Source organism: Cetorhinus maximus, chromosome 9, assembly GCF_964194155.1.
Source record: "Cetorhinus maximus chromosome 9, sCetMax3.hap1.1, whole genome shotgun sequence".
Taxonomy (NCBI): domain Eukaryota; kingdom Metazoa; phylum Chordata; class Chondrichthyes; order Lamniformes; family Cetorhinidae; genus Cetorhinus; species Cetorhinus maximus.
This window is the reverse complement of record NC_135887.1, coordinates 25,056,909-25,075,527: the sequence shown is the minus strand read 5'-3', so window position 1 is coordinate 25,075,527 and position 18,619 is coordinate 25,056,909. Positions and strand designations below refer to the sequence as shown.

The following is an 18,619-nucleotide window of genomic DNA, read 5'->3' as shown; positions in this document are numbered from 1 at the left end:
TAAAGTTTCCAGTCAATGACTTTTCATCAAAACCAAGATTTCCAGCATCCACAGTATTTTGTTTTTATATTAATGGATAAGTAAGATGCTTTAAACATGGAATTAGTCTAGTGACCCTCCTCTGCAGCCTTTCCAAAGCCACAATATCACCCACCATGTGAGGAGACCAAAACTGGACACAGTATTCTATCTGAGGCCTAACCAAGGTCTTGTACAAGATAAAATATTATGCTTTGTTTTATAAATCTTAATTAATACTTCTGTCATTATAATCTAATTACTATGTTCAGATCCTACAATTCTACTCATCATGCAGCAGGAATTCATTAGTAATGAGTTGATTAAACACAGTGATACAAAGCAGTACTTACAAGATAAAACATAACATTTACTATGTAACAGCCCCACTTAATTAAAGACCTCACATCAGGGAGTTGGGGAAAGGTGGTCAGGAAGAAAGAAAGGGGCAAATTGAGAAATTGAAACATTGGGGAAGAGATTGAGAGAGAGGAAGAGAGAGAGAGAGAGAGATCTAGAGATGTACAGCAAGACAGAGGAAGTGACGAGTGACACACATGGTAAGAGGTGACAGCCACAGACACATAGTGAGATAGATGGGGTGGAGAGACAGAGATGGCAGAAAAGGGGGGCAAAGAGACAGACACAGCAAGAAAAGAGAGGAGATGGGGAGAGAGACCACCAGAAGAGGGAATAACCATATGGGAGGAAATGATTTAATCTCCAACTTGGCATCTTCTTTTAATTGTTTATGAACATTTCAGCAGATGATTGAAAAGCTACATAAACAAAGATGCAGGCTTCCCCTAGAAATAATTTTACACAAAAGCCTGTATGAAAAGCAGTACAGATACGCATTCTGGCATTTAACATACCTTCATATCTAGTATCCCCTTGCATTTACTGCATGAAGGTGGGCTGCTATGTCTGGTGTGTGTATAAACAAAGAACCAATACTGCCCCAAAAACAGGACAGGTACGTTGGCAGACACCACAGTAAGCAAAAAAGTTTGGGTCCCTGATGGCCTGTGGCTAAAGAAACGTCCTGTGTAACAAGACATAACAATCAGAAGGAGCTACCTTATTGTGTGTGGAGTTGCTCAATCTCTCCCTTGATTCCAGGTTTGACTGGCATCAACAATTTGAACTCTGGCCAAGGATTTGGGGGACAGGCAATTGTAGACATTATGGGCGTGTTCCATATAGGATCTGATTTGACTGTGATACTTCCTGTAGTTGAGTAGCCCACCTGCATCATATATTAAGAATGTTTGAGGTTACAGGGCTGCAAGCATCTGTAGAACACCATCCCATCATGATTCCATTGCATTCAGGAAAGAGGACAACTCTTCCCAATAAATTAAACATAACAAAATCTAAAACATTTCTAACACGGAGCCCCATTATTCAATATTTTTTCATAATTGAGACGTTCTAAGTCCGTGAGAAGCCATTACTTCCTCAGAAACAATGCAACTCCTCCTCAATCCACCTTCTTTCTCCATCTAAGGTCCTTGCCCGTCTTCAACAGGGACAGCACAATGGGGACACACATCGGCAGAAACAAGGGGATGTAAATGGCAAACTTCTGATCGTCCGGGAAATACAGGAGGTGGAGGAGAGATGGATCAAAGAAAGCTTTCTCAGACGAGGTGATGGCCTCTTTGCTGGCCATGAAAGCTGGCAACAGTCTCCCAGCCTCCAGCTCCTCAAGTGATCGCTGAATGGAAGCTACAGCATTGTACACCTGTAAAGAGTGAGAGAGTCTTGGATAAAAGAATGAAAAGACAAGTAAACTAAAGATCCTGCTAGGGAAGGAAAAAAAGACATTAAAAACTATTCATTATTATTGAGCACAGGAGACCATTCAGTCCAATGTCCCTGTGCCAGCTTTCGAAATGAGCTACCCAATTAATCCCACATCCCTGCACTTTCCCCATAGCCCTACACAACTTTCCTTTTCAAATATTTGTCCAATTCCCTTTTAATTGCTATTCAACTTGCTTCCGCCACCCTTTACAGCAGTGCTTTGCAGATTATAACAACTGGTTGTTGAAAAATAAATCTTCTCCTCTCCCCTCTGATTCTTTTGCAAATTATTAAATCTGTGTCCAGTGGTTGCTGACCCTCCTGCCAGTGGAAACAGCGTCGTCTTATTTACTTTATCAAAATCCTTCATCATTTATTATCTCATTCAGAAAATTCTCATTCGTCCCCAATCCTCCTTGCCATCATACTGATCCTCTGACTGAAAAACAATCAGTAACTCTTGGACATGCAAAATCACCTCCCGCTTCTATCTCTTCTTCTGCTGACTTGAACCAGGACACTGTTCCAAGTAGGTCACGGCCTCTCCACGACAGGATTCTCATCCCATCGGCATTTGACAAGATGCTCAGAATACGAATACAAGTGAGGGCTGCAATGCTCCTCTGCCGTAAGTTACTTACTGCCACAGGAACAGTCAGAACTGGGGCAAGGTACCTGACAGTAATATAGCGAGTAGTTAGGATCTGGAAAACACTTCCTGAGAGAATGGTGGAGGCAGATTCAATGGTGCCTTTCAAAGGGGAATTGGATAATTGTTTAGAGAAAACATTTTCAGGGCTACAGGGAAAAGGCAGGGGAGTGGGAACAGGTGAATTGCTCTTATAGTGAGTCGGCATGGACTAGACGAGCCGAATGGCTTCCATCAGTGTTGTAAGCATCCTATGGTTTTGTGTTAGGCACTGTGGAACTGCAAACCAGCCTGCTAGACAGGAAGGAAGAACATGTGAATTTTTTAAAAAGTTTGTTTGGCTCAAACTCACCTCAGATGCGATGTTGTCATTAATTACAATGTTTCCAATTTCGTCGAGGAGCTGGGCTAAGGAAGTCAGTGTATTTGTTCCGGTGGCGATGTTCTCCACTGTCCTCACCCACAGCAAGCGGTCAGTCTCCCAGTCAGTGACAATCATGTTTCCAGGACTTTGGACAAGGGATTCGGGAGGGGGCTGCACTTTCTGTATGCCCAACAATAACCTGTCAGGAGAGGGAGAGGTGGTGGTGAATGAGAGACAGAGTAAACAAATTAAATGAATTATCTCTGTGCAGCAGGTCCAGAAACCCAGCAGTTCAGACACTTGTGCATCAGGATTAAACACAGACCTCACTGACACTTGCACGACCTCAGCCCCTGCTATTGAGACTAGTGCTGCCATTCTCTGTCAGGTTATCATGGGATGGGGGGGAGAGGCAGTCTGCATTTTAACACTTCATCCCAGCTCAGTGCTTGTGTGTCACTTTATTATATTGGTAGGATATTGAGTAAGTTTTGCTCTTGTGTTTTATAATTTGGGGTAGACAGTGGTGTTGTGGTTGTCACTGGACTAATAACACAGATGCCCAAGCTAAATGCTCAGGGTGCATTGTTTCAAATCTGATCACAGCAGCTGGTGGAATTTAAATTCAATAAATAAATCTGTAACATAAAGCTAGTCTCAGTAATGGTGACCAAGACAACTATCATTGATTGTTGTAAAAACCCTTCTGGTTCACTAATGTTATTTAGGGAAGGAAATCTGCCATCCTTACCTGTCTGGCCTATATATGACTCCAGATCCACAGCAATGCGGTTGACTCTTAACTGCCCTCTGAAATGGCCTAGCAAGCAGTTCAAGGGCAATTAGGGATGGGCAACAAATGCTGGCCTTGCCAGCTATGCCTACATCCCATGAAAGAATAAAGAAAAAAAATTACCCCCTTACATAGAATGTTCAGGATAGAAACAGGCCACTCGGCCCAACTGAACCATGTCAGAGTTTATGCTTCACTTGAACCTCCACTCAACTTAGCTCACCCTATCAGCAGAACCTTATATTCTTTGCTCCCTCTTGTGCTTATGCAGCTATTCGCCTCAACCACTCTCTGTAGTAGAGTTGCATATTCTAACCAGTCTCTGAATAAAGGAAATTTTCCTACATTTCTTATTGGATTTATTAATAATTGTTATAGTTATGACAATTTTGTTCAAGCTAAACCATACAATGCAAAGCTACAACAGCCTATTTATCCAAGAGTTGAGCTTCAAACCCTACATCCACTCTGTTACCAGGAATGCTCAACCTTGTTTATCTGTCTGGCCTCATGCCTGCAGCAATGGGAGCAGGCATACAGGCCACACAGAACTAACCGGCTCTCAGAAGGCAACACTGACATTCCCATTGAGTTTCCTTCAGCTTGCCAGAGACTCGCCACTGACTCCTCCCTGCCTCCATGTTTGACGTGGCCACCCTTTTAACAAGCTGCTGTTGGTTGGAGTTTGGAGCATTCATCAGATATTTAAAATTGAGTTTGTAGCAAAACCGCTAATATAGCAATTCTACAACTGACTGCAGAAGTAAATACTAATCAGGCTGCCATCATTTTTAAAGTGGATGGTGTATGCAGACTGCAGCCTGGTCAAATAGGCAGTCTGCAGGGCAGTGACGAGAGCGACAGACTTACCATTCTATGCCTAGGTTATAGAAGAACAGCAAGACTGCATATTTATGGAAAAATTACATTTCAATCTATATTTTCAGTAAATATAGACTAATGGCTCTCCGTGGCACTATCCTATCTATTCGCATGGCTTTCCCCTGTAATGACACTAGTCCTATTAGCATCAATCTCACTGTCGTAATAGTTTGAGGAGGTTTAGATGTCAGCCATGGTTCAGTTGGTAGCACTCTCGGCTAACAGAGGTTGTGGGGTCAGGTCCAACTCCAGGGATTTGGGCACAAAAATACAGACAGGCACTCCCCATGCAGTATTGAGGGAGTACTGTACAGTCAGAGAAGCTGTCTTTCAGATGAGGCACTGAACCAAGGGCCTGTCTGCCTTCTCAACTGAAAGTAAAAGTTCCCATAATTACTATTCAAAGAGGAGCAAGGGAGTTCTCCATAGTGTCCTGGTCAATATTTATCTCTCAAAAACAGTTAAAAATAAGTCGTCTGGTCATCATCACACTGATGGGATCTTGCTGTGCACAATTTGGCTGCCCCATTTCCTACATTACAACAATGACTACACTTCAGTAGTCTGTAAAGTGCTCTAGGATGTCCTGAGGCGGTGAAAGGCATTATAGAAATAAAAATACTCTCTTTTGTCTTACCGCAGCTGAGACAGAAACACTTCCATCACTCGAGCCATGTCTACGTTGACTGAGACTGGCAGCTGGGTCTCGTTTTGTTGCTGATAATCCACATTGTAAATCTGAACAAAAAACAGATTAACATGTTAATGATAAAGAAACACCTCAGAACCTACTGATCAAACTACTGAGAAACAGATTATTGCTGCTTATACCCAAATGTATATAATGTTTATATACTTACATTCTATGTATAAAGAATGAAAGAACTTGCATTTAAATCGTATCTTTCATGACTCTGTAATGAAGTACTTCGAAGTGTCATCACTGTTGTAATGTAGGAAACATGGCAGACAACTTGTACACAGCAAGATCCCACAAACAGCAACAAAATAATGACCAGATTATGTTACTGCAAATGTTGGTTCAATGCTAAATATTGGCCAGGTTACCATGGAGAACACCACAGCTCTTCCTCAAAATTGTGTCATGGTATCTTCTATAGTTTTTATTTTTAATTCATACAAATATGCATACTAAATAGGAGCAAAAGTAGGCCATTCAGCCCCTCAAACCTGCAAGCTTTTCAGTCAGATCATGGCTGATCTGTGTTTCAAATTCCACATTCCTATCTACCCCCAATAACCTTTGAATCCTTTGCTGATCAAGAATCGACTTGCCTCCGCATTAAAAATATTCAGTGACCCCGTTTCCACTGCCTTCTGAGGCAGAGAATTCCAAAGTTGCATAACCCTCAGAAAAAATTTCTCCTCATGTCTGTCCTTAAAGGGCGACTGCTAATTTAAAAACAGTGCCCCATAGTTCTGGACTCACCCACAAGAGGAAACATCCTTTCCAAATCCACCTTGTCAGGACTGTTCAGGATTTTACATACTTCAATCAAGTCACCCTCACTCTTGTAAACTCCAGCGCAAACAAGCCCAGTCTGTCCAACCTTTATTCACAAGACAACCCGCTCATTCCAAGTATCAATCTAGTAAACCTCCTCTGAACTGCCTCCAATGCATTTATATCCTTCATTAAATAAGGAGACCAAAACTGTACACGGTAGTTGAGATGTGTTCTCAGCAATGCTCTGTATAACTGAAGCATAACATCCTTTTATGTTACTCCTTCAAAGAACTTCAATAAATTGGTTAAAAACGATTTCCTTTGCTGATTCTTCCCGATTACCTTGAGTTTTTCTAAGTACCCAGCTATAATCTCCTTAATGATTGATTCTAACAACTAACCCACAACGGACATCAAGTTAACTGGCCAATAGCTTCTTGTTTTCTGCCTCCCTCCCTTCTTGAATAGAGGGGTTACATTTGTAACTTTCCAGTCTGATGGAACCTTTCTAGAATCTAGCGAATTTTGGAAAATTAATACCAATGCATTTACTACCTCATTAGTCATCTCTTTTAAGACCCTAAGATGAAGTCCATTGGGACCCGGAGACTTGCCAGCTGCAGCCCCATCAGTTTACTCAGTACCGCTTCCCTAGTGATTGTAATTTCACCAAGTTCCCCTCTCCCTTCCACCTCCTGTTTTATGGCTATTACTGGAATGTGTTTTGCATCCTCTATAGTGAAGACAGAAGCAAAATATTTGTTCATTTCATCCGTCACTTCCTTATTATCTGCTATTAACTCCCCATTGTCAATCTCCAGAGGACCGACACTCACTTTAATTACTCTTATCCTTTTTAAATACCTGTAGAAACTCTTGCTATCCTTGTTTACATTCCTAGCTAGTTTCCTCTCATACTCTAATTTGTTTCTCCCAATTAACCTTTGAGTCATTCTCTGCCATTCTTTATATTCTGACCAATCATCTGACCTGCCACTGTGCAATTATATGCTTTTTCCTTAAGTTTAATGCTTTCCTTAACTTCTTTAGTAAACCACAGGCGGTGGGTCCTCCCTTGAGAATTTTTCTTTATAATAGGAATATACTTATTCTGAGTTTTCTGAAATATCCCCTTAAATGTCTGCTTCTCTATTGATCTATCCCCTAGTCTAGTATCCCAGTTCACTTCAGCTAGCTCAGTTTTCATGCCCACATAGTTGCCCTTATTTAAGTTTAAAATACTAGTCTTAGACGCCCCCCCTCTTCTCCCTTTCATACTGGTTGTAAAATTCAATCATATTGTGGTCACTGCTACCAAAGGGTGCCTTTACCCAGGGGTCATTAATTAATCCTGTTACATTATCACAATACCAAGTCTAATATAACCTGCTCTCTGGTTGGTTCAAGAACATAAGAAGCTCTCTCAAAAGCATTCTAGGAATTCCTCATCCAGGCAACTACAGCCATTCTGATCTTTCCAGTTTATACATAGATTAAAATCACCCATGATTGTTGCCTTCTCTTCATCACACTCACCCAATATTTCTTCTTGTATACTTTGTCCTACATTGTGGTTACTGTTAGGGGGCCTGTGGACCACTCCCACTAGTGACTTCTTTCCCCTACGATTCCTCATCTCCACCCAAACCAATTCTACATCCTGATCTCCCGAACCAAGGCCATCTCTAACTATTGCACCAATGCCATCCTTGATTGACAGTGCTACCCCTCCACCTTTGCCTAGCTTCCTGTTCTTCTTGAATATCATATGCCCCTCAATATTCAGGACCCAATCCTTGTCACCCTGTAGCCATGGCTATCAGATCATATTTATTTACTTCAATGTGTGCTGTCAATTCATTCACTTTGTTATGAATGCTATGCACATTCAGATACAGAGCCTTAAATCTGGTCTTTTTGTTACCTTTGTAACATCTAGTCTTGACTGTTGGTGTATTCTTAGGTTTTTTTTCTCTCTGTCCCTTCCTGCCATTCTTTGATCCTCATTTCCCAGGTTACTATTTTGCTCTCCTGCCTTGACTTTACCCTTTGATTTGCTACATCCACCCAAGCTTGATCCCTCACCCTCACTGTTTCGTTTAAAGCCCTCTCTACCTCCCTAGTTATGCGGCTCGCTGGAACATTGGTCCCAGTGTGGTTCAGGTGTAAACTGTTCCCAGTGTGGTTCAGGTGTAAACTGTTCCAACGGTACAGCCCCCACTGATGCCAGTGCCCCATGAACCAGAACCCACTTCTCCCATACCAGTCTTTGAGCCACGAATTCATCTCTCTAATCTTATTTACCCTATGCCAATTTGCATGTGGCTCAGGTTATAATCCAGAGATTATTATCTTTGAGGTCCTGCTTCTTAATTTGGTGCCTAACTCTTCATGCAGAACCTCATTCTTCATCCTGCCTATGTTATTGGTACCTACATGTACCATGACAACCAGATCATGCCTCCCCTCCCCAACCACTGTATGTTCCTCTCCAGCCCTGAGTAAATGTCCTGAACCAAGGCATCGGGCAGGCAACACAGCCGTCTGGACTCTCACTCTTTGCTACAGAGAACAGTGTCAATCCCCCTCACTATGCTGTCCCTTACTACCACTACATTCTTGTTTGCTCCCCCGCTTGAACAGCTTCTTGTACCATGGTGTCAGGGCCAGTCTGCTCATCCACCTTGCAGACCTCGCTTTCGTCCATACAGGTTGTGAGCATCTCAAACTTATTTGACAATTGCAAGGTCTGAGGCTCCTCCACTATTGTCTGCTCGGTCCCTTTACCTGCCTCATTCACGGCACATCCTCCTGTCCCTCACCACTGACCAAACCAGATGACCCTACTCTAAGAGGTGTGACCATCTTCTGGAACAAAGTGTCCAGGGTATTTCTCCTCCTCCCTATGTTGCACAGTGTCTGCAGTTCAGCTTCCAGATCAATAATCCTGATCTGGAATTCCTCTAGTTGCTGACACTTTCTGCAGACTTGTTTGTCCTGGATCGCCTTGGCTTCCAAAAGCTCCCACTTTCCACAGCTGTAACATAACACTTGTCCTGTCATTGTTACTTATGTTATTTGGTTAATTTAATTACTTTCTTCATTGAGTAATTCCTATGTATGCTACAATTTACTGTGCTTATTATGCTAGTCCCAGGGACAACTAAAAGTTGCACGCTTCTTCACTACACAGGTATGTGTTTTGGGTGTTTATTTTAATTATTTTTAAATTTTATTTTAATTTTAAAGTTTAAGCTATTTTCATTTATAGATTTACCTTAACTCCTGTGTCCAAAGCTGAGTGTTAATACACTGTCCCTAACACCAAGCACTAGACCTTAACCACTAACCAGATACTTACCAGATGCTCACCAAACAGCTAGCTTCTTCTCCTGTAATAGAGCAAGAACCAATCCTACAGGGTGAAAGAGTTAGAAAATGCAAAGGAGCACCTCGCTCCCTTCCTCACTGAACTCCCTCAAATCACCTAACTCCCAGCATTCTGCTGAGTTCGCACTCCAGGCTTGGGATGTGAGCAACACTGACAAGGCCATCATTTACTGTCTGTCCCTAATTGCCTTGCCCAATGTTGCCGGGAGGTGCGGGGGAAGGAGAGGTTAACACCTCGTTTTAACACCTCATCTGAAACACAGCATCTCCAACACTGCAACACACCCTCAGTACTGGTACTGGGAGCAACAGCCTCGACGTGGGTTCAAATCTCAGGAGTTGGACCTGAACCTACGACATTCTGACTCAGTGGTAAGAGTGCTGCCCAGAGTCAGGGCTGACACGAAAAGTTACATTAATTCATATTCCATAGAAAAACAAACTACACATAGTATTATATAAACTGCACACCTTAATCTAAGTAGATCAAGACTGCAAAGTCAGAGAGAATTTATTCTCCTCGATCCACCTTGTCATGTTGCAAACAGATTTGTCACCTCTCAATGACATCACACTACCTTGCTGTGCGACATTAAGGTGCAGGTCAGTCAAAATTTTCTCCACTGAATACTGGGGAGGCCATTGCCATCTTTTGACCCAATCACTTTCCCACCATAAACTCCACTCACTTGTCAGGCTTCATTGCCCTACCCTGGCCAATATTTAACCCTTAAATAACAGCCCTAAAATAAACTATCTGGCCATTTTCATATAACTGTTGTGGGAGCAAGCAGTGCACAAAATAGCTGCCACATCTCCTACATTACAACACTATTGTAAAAGAAATATTTCTTTTTCCTAATATTACTGTGGGATGCTGAAGCAGGCTTCAGTACATGGGGACTCTGTGTATGTGTCTAGTTAATTAAACTGCAGTCAGTCAGACTGCAAGGCTGGAATCATCAAAAGGGATTAGGTGTAAAACAGGCATTTGAAATGGATAAAAAAGCTAAAAGCTACTGCGGATGCTGGAAATCCAAAACAAAACAAAAACAGAATTACCTGGAAAAACTCAGCAAGTCTGGCAGCATCGGCGGAGAAGAAATCAGTCAACGTTTTGAGCCTTCATGGCCCTTCGGCAGAACTGCAGCATAGTTTCAACAAGGGAGAAATATAAATTGGTTTAAGGTGGGGGGGGGGGGGGGGGGGGGAAAGAGACACATTGAGGGTGTGGTGTGAGCAGATAATAATCAAAAGATGTCACAGACAAAAGGGTCAAAGTGGTGTTGAAGGTGGTGGTCTTTGTCTGAGAAAAGTACTAATTAAGAATGGAAAACAGGATATTCAAAGTACAGCTCTAGTGGGGGTGGGGTGGAAAGACTAAAGGTTTTAGTTTTAGATTTAAAAATAATGGAAATAGGTGGGGAAAGAATCATCTATATAAATTATTGAAAAGGCGGGTGGGGGGGGAAAAGAAACGGGGTGGGGATGGGGGGGTGGAGTTTAAGATCTAAAGTTGTTGAATTCAATATTCAGCCCAGAGGGCTGTAAAGTGCCTAGTCGGAAGATGAGGTGCTGTTCCTCCAGTTTGCGTTGGGCTTCACTGGAACAATGCAGCAAGCCAAGGACAGACATGTTGGCAAGAGAACAGGGTGGAGTGTTAAAATGGCAAGCGACAGGGAGGTTTGGGTCTTTCTTGCGGACAGACCGCAGGTGTTCCGCAAAACGGTCGCCCAGTTTGCGTTTGGTCTCTCCAATGTAGAGGAGACCACATTGGGAGCAACGAATGCAGTAGACTAAGTTAGGGGAAATGCAAGTGAAATGCTGCTTCACTTGAAAGGAGTGTTTGGGCCCTTGGACGGTGAGGAGAGAGGAAGTGAAGGGGAAGGTGTTGCATCTTCTGCGTGGGCATGGGGAGGTGCCATAAGTGGGGGTTGAGGAGTAGGGGGTGATGGAGGAGTGGACCAGGGTGTCCCGGAGGGAATGATCCCTACGGAATGCCGTCAAGGGGGGTGAAGGGAAGATGTGTTTGGTGGTGGCATCATGCTGGAGTTGGCGGAAATGGCGGAGGATGATCCTTTGAATGCGGAGGCTGGTGGGGTGATAAGTGAGGACAAGGGGGACCCTATCATGTTTCTGGGAAGGAGGAGAAGGCGTGAGGGAGGATGCGCGGGATATGGGCCGGACACGGTTGAGGGCCCTGTCAACGACCGTGGATGGAAAACCTTGGTTAAGGAAGAAGGAGGACATGTCAGAGGAGCTGTTTTTGAAGGTAGCGTCATCAGAACAGATGCGACGGAGGCGAAGGAACTGAGAGAATGGGATGGAGTCTTTACAGGAAGCGGGGTGTGAGGAGCTGTAGTCGAGGTAGCTGTGGGAGTCGGTAGGCTTGTAATGGATATTGGTGGACAGTCTATCATCAGAAATTGAGACAGAGAGGTCAAGGAAGGGAAGAGAAGTGTCAGAGATGGACCATGTGAAAATGATGGAGGGGTGGAGATTGGAAGCAAAATTAATACATTTTTCCAGGTCCCGACGAGAGCATGAAGCAGCACCGAAGTAATCATCGATGTACCGGAGAAAGAGTTGTGGGAGGGGGTCGGAGTAGGACTGGAACAAGGAATGTTCCACATACCCCATAAAGAGACAGGCATAGCTGGGGCCCATGCGGGTACCCATAGCCACACCTTTTATTTGGAGGAAGTGAGAGGAGTTAAAGGAGAAATTGTTCAGTGTGAGAACAAGTTCAGCCAGACGGAGGAGAGTAGTGGTGGATGGGGATTGTTGGGGCCTCTGTTCAAGGAAGAAGCTAAGGGCCCTCAGACCATCCTGGTGGGGGATGGAGGTGTAGAGGGATTGGACATCCATGGTGAAGAGGAAGCGGTTGGGGCCAGGGAACTGGAAATTGTTGATGTGACGTAAGGTGTCAGAGGAATCACGGATGTAGGTGGGAAGGGACTGGACAAGGGGAGAGAGAAGGGAGTCAAGATAACGAGAAATGAGTTCCGTGGGGCAGGAACAGGCTGACACGATTGGTCTGCCAGGACAGTTCTGTTTGTGGATTTTGGGTAGGAGGTAGAAGCAGGCCGTCCGAGGTTGGGCGACTATCAAGTTGGAAGCTGTGGGAGGAAGATCTCCAGAGGAGATGAGGTCAGTGACAGTCCTGGAAACAATGGCTTGATGTTCTGTGGTGGGGTCATGGTCCAGGGAGAGGTAGGAGGAAACGTCTGCGAGTTGACGCTCAGCCTCCGCGAGGTAGAGGTCAATGCGCCAGACAACAACAGTACCACCCTTGTCAGCGGGTTTGATGACAATGTTGGGGTTGGACCTGAGAGAACGGAGTGCAGTGAGTTCAGAGAGAGACAGATTAGAATGGGTGAGAGGAGCAGAGAAATTGAGATGGCTAATGTCACGCCGACAGTTCTCAATGAAAAGATCAAGAGAAGGTAAGAATCTAGAGGGAGGGGTCCAAGTGGAGGGAGAATATTGGAGGTGGGTAAAAGGATCCGTTGAACGGGGAGAGGACTCCTGCCCAAAGAAGTGAGCACGGAGACGAAGACGGCGGAAGAAGAGTTCAGCATCATGCCGAGCCCGAAATTCATTGAGATGAGGGCGTAAGGGTATGAAACTAAGTCCTTTGCTGAGCACTGAACGTTCAGCATCGGAGAGGGGAAGGTCAGGGGGTATAGTGAATACGCGGCTGGGGCTGGGATTGGAAGATGGGGTGAGGACGGAGGGACAAGCAGGGGTGGAGGGTCCCAGATGGGTGTTGGAGTCGATGAGTTGTTGGAGCTTGCGTTCCTTAGCACTTGAGAGAAAGAGAAAAAGTTTCTTGTTGAGGCGACGGATGAGGCGAAGAATAAAATGAAACTGGGGGCACGCGCAGCTTTGAAAAAGGGTGCGGCGGTGCTGCTGGAGGGAGAGGTCGAGTGTGTTCATATGGCGGCGCATGGCACTGAGTGTGGATCTCAGAATGCGACGGGAACAGCAGTCCGAGAAACGTTTTATGTCCCGGAGATACCTGTAATCCTGGGTGGGTTCGAAACAAGAGGGATGGAATTTCAGTTGAAATCCACGTGGGGTGAGTCGGAGACGGAGACAGTCACTGAGAAAGGAGATATGGCTGTGAAAGCGGGTTTTAGTAAACACCTTGTCAAACACCAGGAGAGAAATGGAAAGCAATGAAGGTGAGCAGGGCAGAAGAGACAGTCGGAAATCCTGTCGGAGGACAGAACCATACTTCTTCCAAGAGGGCATTTTTTTGAAGAGAGGTGGCAGTCAATCAGACACAAAGATAAAAAAGCTAAAAGCTACTGCGGATGCTGGAAATCCAAATTTGAAATGGAGATGGGTAAACTAGGATGAAGTCTCGGCAGATACAGTGTGAATGGAATTTGCATTTTTAGATAAGATGAGAGGTTGTTTGATTTTCAAAGGGACATGATAAGGTGTTTACAACTGGCAAGGTAAATAAGGTAAAGTTATTAAGTTTATTTTTCCCAAAAGTGCTGGCCACAATGACAACAAATAAGATTTTTATATTCTGGGAAAAGTAACTTCCAAAGAAAGGTTAAAACAATGGGATTGACAGATCAACAGGGAGGAAATGTGTTTAAAGAAAGATGGGAAGCTGTGTGGGGTGTGGCTATGAGATATCTTGAAAGGTGCACTGTGAAACAGACCTGTGGGGAAAAAGCCTCTCGTCATCCAGGAGAAGTTTGCTGTTCCAGTAACCAAGGTTTTGTTAAAAGCTTTGGAATTCCATTGTCAGAGAGAGAGAGAAAGAAGCTGTGAAATACCTCCCTTACAGCAAGTGGGTGCTTGTGGTAATATTGCTAATGTTCTATAGATTAAGAATCTATTTGGACTGTTGCCTGAAAGGGGTGTGTTGTCAAAGTCTAGCTAAGTAGAAATATTTTGGGAACTGTTATAAGGCTAAGTTTAACTGTATAACTGTAATCTTGTGTGTAACTTCTTTTCTTTTATTAATAAATGTTTTAATTTAATCTTTAAACTCTCTAAAGGTGATAGATAGTGGACTCTTTACTGCTGACTTCAGTGCACAAACCATCTCATAATAAATACAAATTGCAAAATCGTTGTGATAACCTGGCCAAGTTTCCCTCTGGGATTTGGTCAGCCTGGCAAATACCACCTGCAATATCATAACATTACACTTAAAAGAAGAGTATTTCATTGGCTGTAAAGTGTTTGGAATGCTCTGGGATTGTAAAAGGCGCTGTCCAAGTAAAAGTCTGTATTTAAACTACCTACTTGTTCAGGCTGAACTATCTGGTGAAAAACCTCCGCATCCAATTCACCCCAGAGCTAGGCTTCAAATATTACATCCTGTCTGCCACCAGGAATTTTGATTTTGTACCATTGCCTGCAGTTCAACACCATCAACAATGAAACCTTCAATCATAGAATCATAGAAAGTTTATGGCACAGAAAGAACCACTTGGCCCTTTGTGTCTACCCTGACTGAAAAACAAGCCACCCAGCCTAGTCCCACTTTCCAACATTTGGTCCGTAGCCCTGCAGGTTACGGCACTTGAGGTGAGAGTTTCTGCCTGAACTACCCTTTCAGGCAGCGAGTTCCAGATCTCCACAACTCTCCAGGTGAAAAAAAGCTTTCCTTAGTTCTCCCCTAATCTTTCTACCTAACACTTTAAAGCTATATCCCCTAGTCACTGAACTCTCTGCTAAGGGAAATAGGCCCTTCCCATCCACTCTATCCAGGCCCCTCACAATTTTGTACATCTCAATCAAATTTTCCTTCAGCCTCCTCTGTTTCAAGGAGAACAACCCCAGCCTGTCCAACCTTTGCTCATAGCTGCAATTTTTCAGTCTCGGCAACATCCTCGTAAATCTCCTCTGTACCCCCTCTAATGCAACTACATTCTTTCTGTAATGAGGGGACCAGAACCGTACACAATACTCAAGCTGTGGCCTAACTAATATTTTGTATAGTTCCAGCATAACCTCCCTGCTCTTGCATTCTTTGCCTCGGCTAATAAATGAAAGGATTCCATATGCCTTCTTAGCCACGTTATCAACCTATCCCTTGCTTCCTTTTTAAACAAAGGTACTACATTAGCAGACCTCCAAATCCTCTGGCGCCTCACCTGTATCCAGTGAGGATTGGAAATGATGGTCAGACCCTCTGCAATTTCCTCCCTGGCTTCTTTTAACAGCCTGTGATACATTTCATCCAGCCCTGGTGACTTATCCACTTTCAAGGATGCCAATTCCCTTAATACTTGATCTCTCCCTATGTTTATCACATCCAATACTCACACTCCTCCTCCTTAACTACAATGTCTGCACTATCCCCCTTTTTTGTGAAGATAGACACAAAGTATTCTTTAAGAACCATGCCCACATCCTCCACTTCCACACATAGGTTACCTTTTTGGTCTTTTATGGGCCCTATTCTTTCCTTAGAGATGCTTTTATCATCTCTAGAATTTATATCTTCAACATTTTCTTTGCCAGCCTCCAAACCATATCCCTGAATTCAAAACTGAGTTGCCTGTATCGTGCCCCACGCTAAGTCCAACCCATTTATCACTCCCAGCTGACCACAAGTGTCCAGCTGGCTGAGACTCTGAGGCAATGTGTCACTGCATCACCAGCTTCCAGGGGACACAAAGATAAGTATAACAGTAGTCGATAATACTTGGTCCATGTGATATCCTGGACTGGTTTCAAACACTTGAGGGGGTCCGAGAGGAATTTTCCAGAGAGTGTTTTTCCCTTATTGGGCTTGGGTTTATTTTCTCTCTATTTTTTGCCTCTCCCAGTAGATTGCACAGCAGAGGAGAGGTTTGGGGGTGAGAGTGTTTAGTCGCAATGCTCTGGCCACCATGAAGTGGGCAAGCTTGATGGACCAGTTTGTCTTTTCCTGCCCAACATTTGCAAAAGTTTCTACAGCTTAAAGCATAAGTTAAAACTGACATTTGGGTAGTAATGATATCACTTACAGCAACATAGGAAGGATGTTTGGCACAAACAGGAAGCCTCAAAATTTGTAACACATTATAGAATGTCAAACTGTCAAGTTGGAGAGATACATTTTTAATTTCCTTTGTTCCAGTTTATCTTTAAAGCAGTTTTGGAAGTATCTCAGGATGTTTTGATGTTAACAGTCAACAGAGGCTGTGTGGTAGGTCAGCAACTAGCCACCACTTAAGATAATTGAGGGGCCTTGTTTCACACCCAGTTTCTAGAAGCATGAACGCAGAAGTAATTTTGCATTTTCCATATCTATGAGGCAGTGTAGTTCAGTCTCTAGTTACTGGCTATGTATGCTTTGTGGTATTAGTTGCTTGTATGCTAAGCCACAATCTGACGGTGGTCATTCTTCTACCTCCAAAATCAAGGAAACCACAAGGGGTCACATAATGGGTATATTCAACACACCGGAATATAGAAACAATGGTTTTTTGTTTGACCTCCTAGGCTTGCCACGATTATCTAGGTGCTGGATAAATAAAGGTTCATTCCAGTTTGTAAGGAACAAGAGTAGTCTGCAATGATTAACCCAAGAAAAATATCTTGTGTCAAAGCTGAGGGATTCTACAGTTTAGATGCCCTGGCAAGCTGTGAGTTACAATATTATGGCAAGTGTTGTTTTCAGCGCAGTGAGGATTCCTTCCTGCTGCACCCTCACTGCGTTGAAATTAAAGTAGGACAGTGTATTTGGAGCTCAGGAGAAAGAAAGTAAAAGGCAAAGAAGCACTACAAGATACACACAGCCAGGGAAAAAGCAAGACACACACAAAAAGGCACAGTAACAGAGAATAGACCCTGACAGAAGAGTGCACTCGAGTAATTTTCCCTTTCTCCTGTTATTTAAAAACAAAAGGGAAGATTTTTTGTTGTCGTTTATTTTGGCGTGCATTGTGATATCACAGCATGAAATGTATATAACTACTTTTTTGCTATAAATTCAGTAATATTCAGTTTGTTACAAATGTAGTGAATCAAATGCTGGATATAGTAAATCATTGCAGAGTTATGAAACCTGTCTATGTGGAAATCCTTTTTAGAAAAACAGGAAATTAAACCTTGTGCTATTTTCAGCATTGATGCACAGAGACAAGCACTGGGGAGTGCAAAGCTATGTTGCTATGGATACTGTTGCTAGAACGACTAGCAACAGGTGTTACTATGGATGCTGCCTTAAGGTTGTTATCTATAAGGCTGGGGCTGCAGTGGACCTCTTGAGACTAACACATTCCTTTGGAGGTGCAGTCATGCACGTAATCATTTGCAACACCTTCAACATAGATGCTATGGAGACCATTGCCAAGAAATGCTGCAGAAAGATGTCTAGGGAAGGCAGTAACACAGTAAAGGATGCTGGTTGCGAAGGAAGCTGTGTGAACATCCACCTCATTCAACTTCAAAAAAAATTCACAGAGCAACCAATCAGTTCCTATCTCAGAAAATATTGGCAAAAGTCCACAGATGGTCATGTTTGTAAGGGCACCAACGGCACTCCAGGATCAATCCCCGGTCTGTGCCAAGCACTGGCTTCAACTATGATAGAGGTGGGGATATCACATCTAGTCATTGCTGCTCTGGGCCAGAAGCAGATGGGAATCAGCCAAGGTTCCTGGTCATTAGTCACTGATCCCAGTTGGAAAGTGTATCGCTATGGACATCAGGCCAGGACAGAGTTTGGGCTTGAGGCATGTGAAGAACCAGCTGGTACCATAGACCAACTAGCACCTATGGAGCTACTCCCCACTCCCACACCACAGAATTCCCAGCAAGATTTTCTTCCCTCAAGTGAGGAATAGCCCTCTGCAGGAGTGGACAGTAGCTGTTGTGCTCCCTGGTTTTCAATGATTCAATATCTAATCAGTGTACAGGTGAAACAATTGGCCATGGTAACCTACTGTCCTACATGTCCCTCGGTAGCAGGGTGGCCATTATCTGATCTCAGCACTTGGCTACACAAACCGACAGTCTAGTCTGGTAGTGCTGTAGAGTCCAAAGGATCATGCTGTGATTGCACAGTACCTTTAATGTGGGGTGGAAGAGGGAAAGGTAGGGAGATAGAAAGCAGGAAGGGAGAAAGATACAAAGGAAGAGTGAGAGAGAACAGAAGGTAGAGTAAAAATAAAATAAAGTCCAATTCCCTCTTAGCCCTCCATGTTCTGCTCCACCATCTGGGATCCAGCTTGCAAGTACATTACACTGTGGCCTCCCTTAATATTTTCCTAAAAAATGGAA

The 18,619-nt window shown here is 43.6% G+C and overlaps 1 protein-coding gene across 2 annotated transcripts in view; it reads right to left on the bottom strand.

The window, feature by feature from the left end:
- Positions 1-305: 305 nt before the first annotated feature.
- pigs (phosphatidylinositol glycan anchor biosynthesis, class S) overlaps positions 306-18,619 on the bottom strand; it is a 56,587-nt gene continuing 38,273 nt past the window's right edge. For both annotated transcript variants that reach the window (XM_078548337.1, XM_078548338.1), the window contains 3 exons: positions 5,153-5,253; positions 2,829-3,039; positions 306-1,765 (listed from right to left, as the gene is read on the bottom strand). In XM_078548337.1, the coding sequence (XP_078404463.1) occupies positions 1,502-1,765; positions 2,829-3,039; positions 5,153-5,253 (576 nt within the window). In that variant the 3' untranslated portion in view covers positions 306-1,501. The remainder of the gene's footprint in view (positions 1,766-2,828; positions 3,040-5,152; positions 5,254-18,619) is intronic.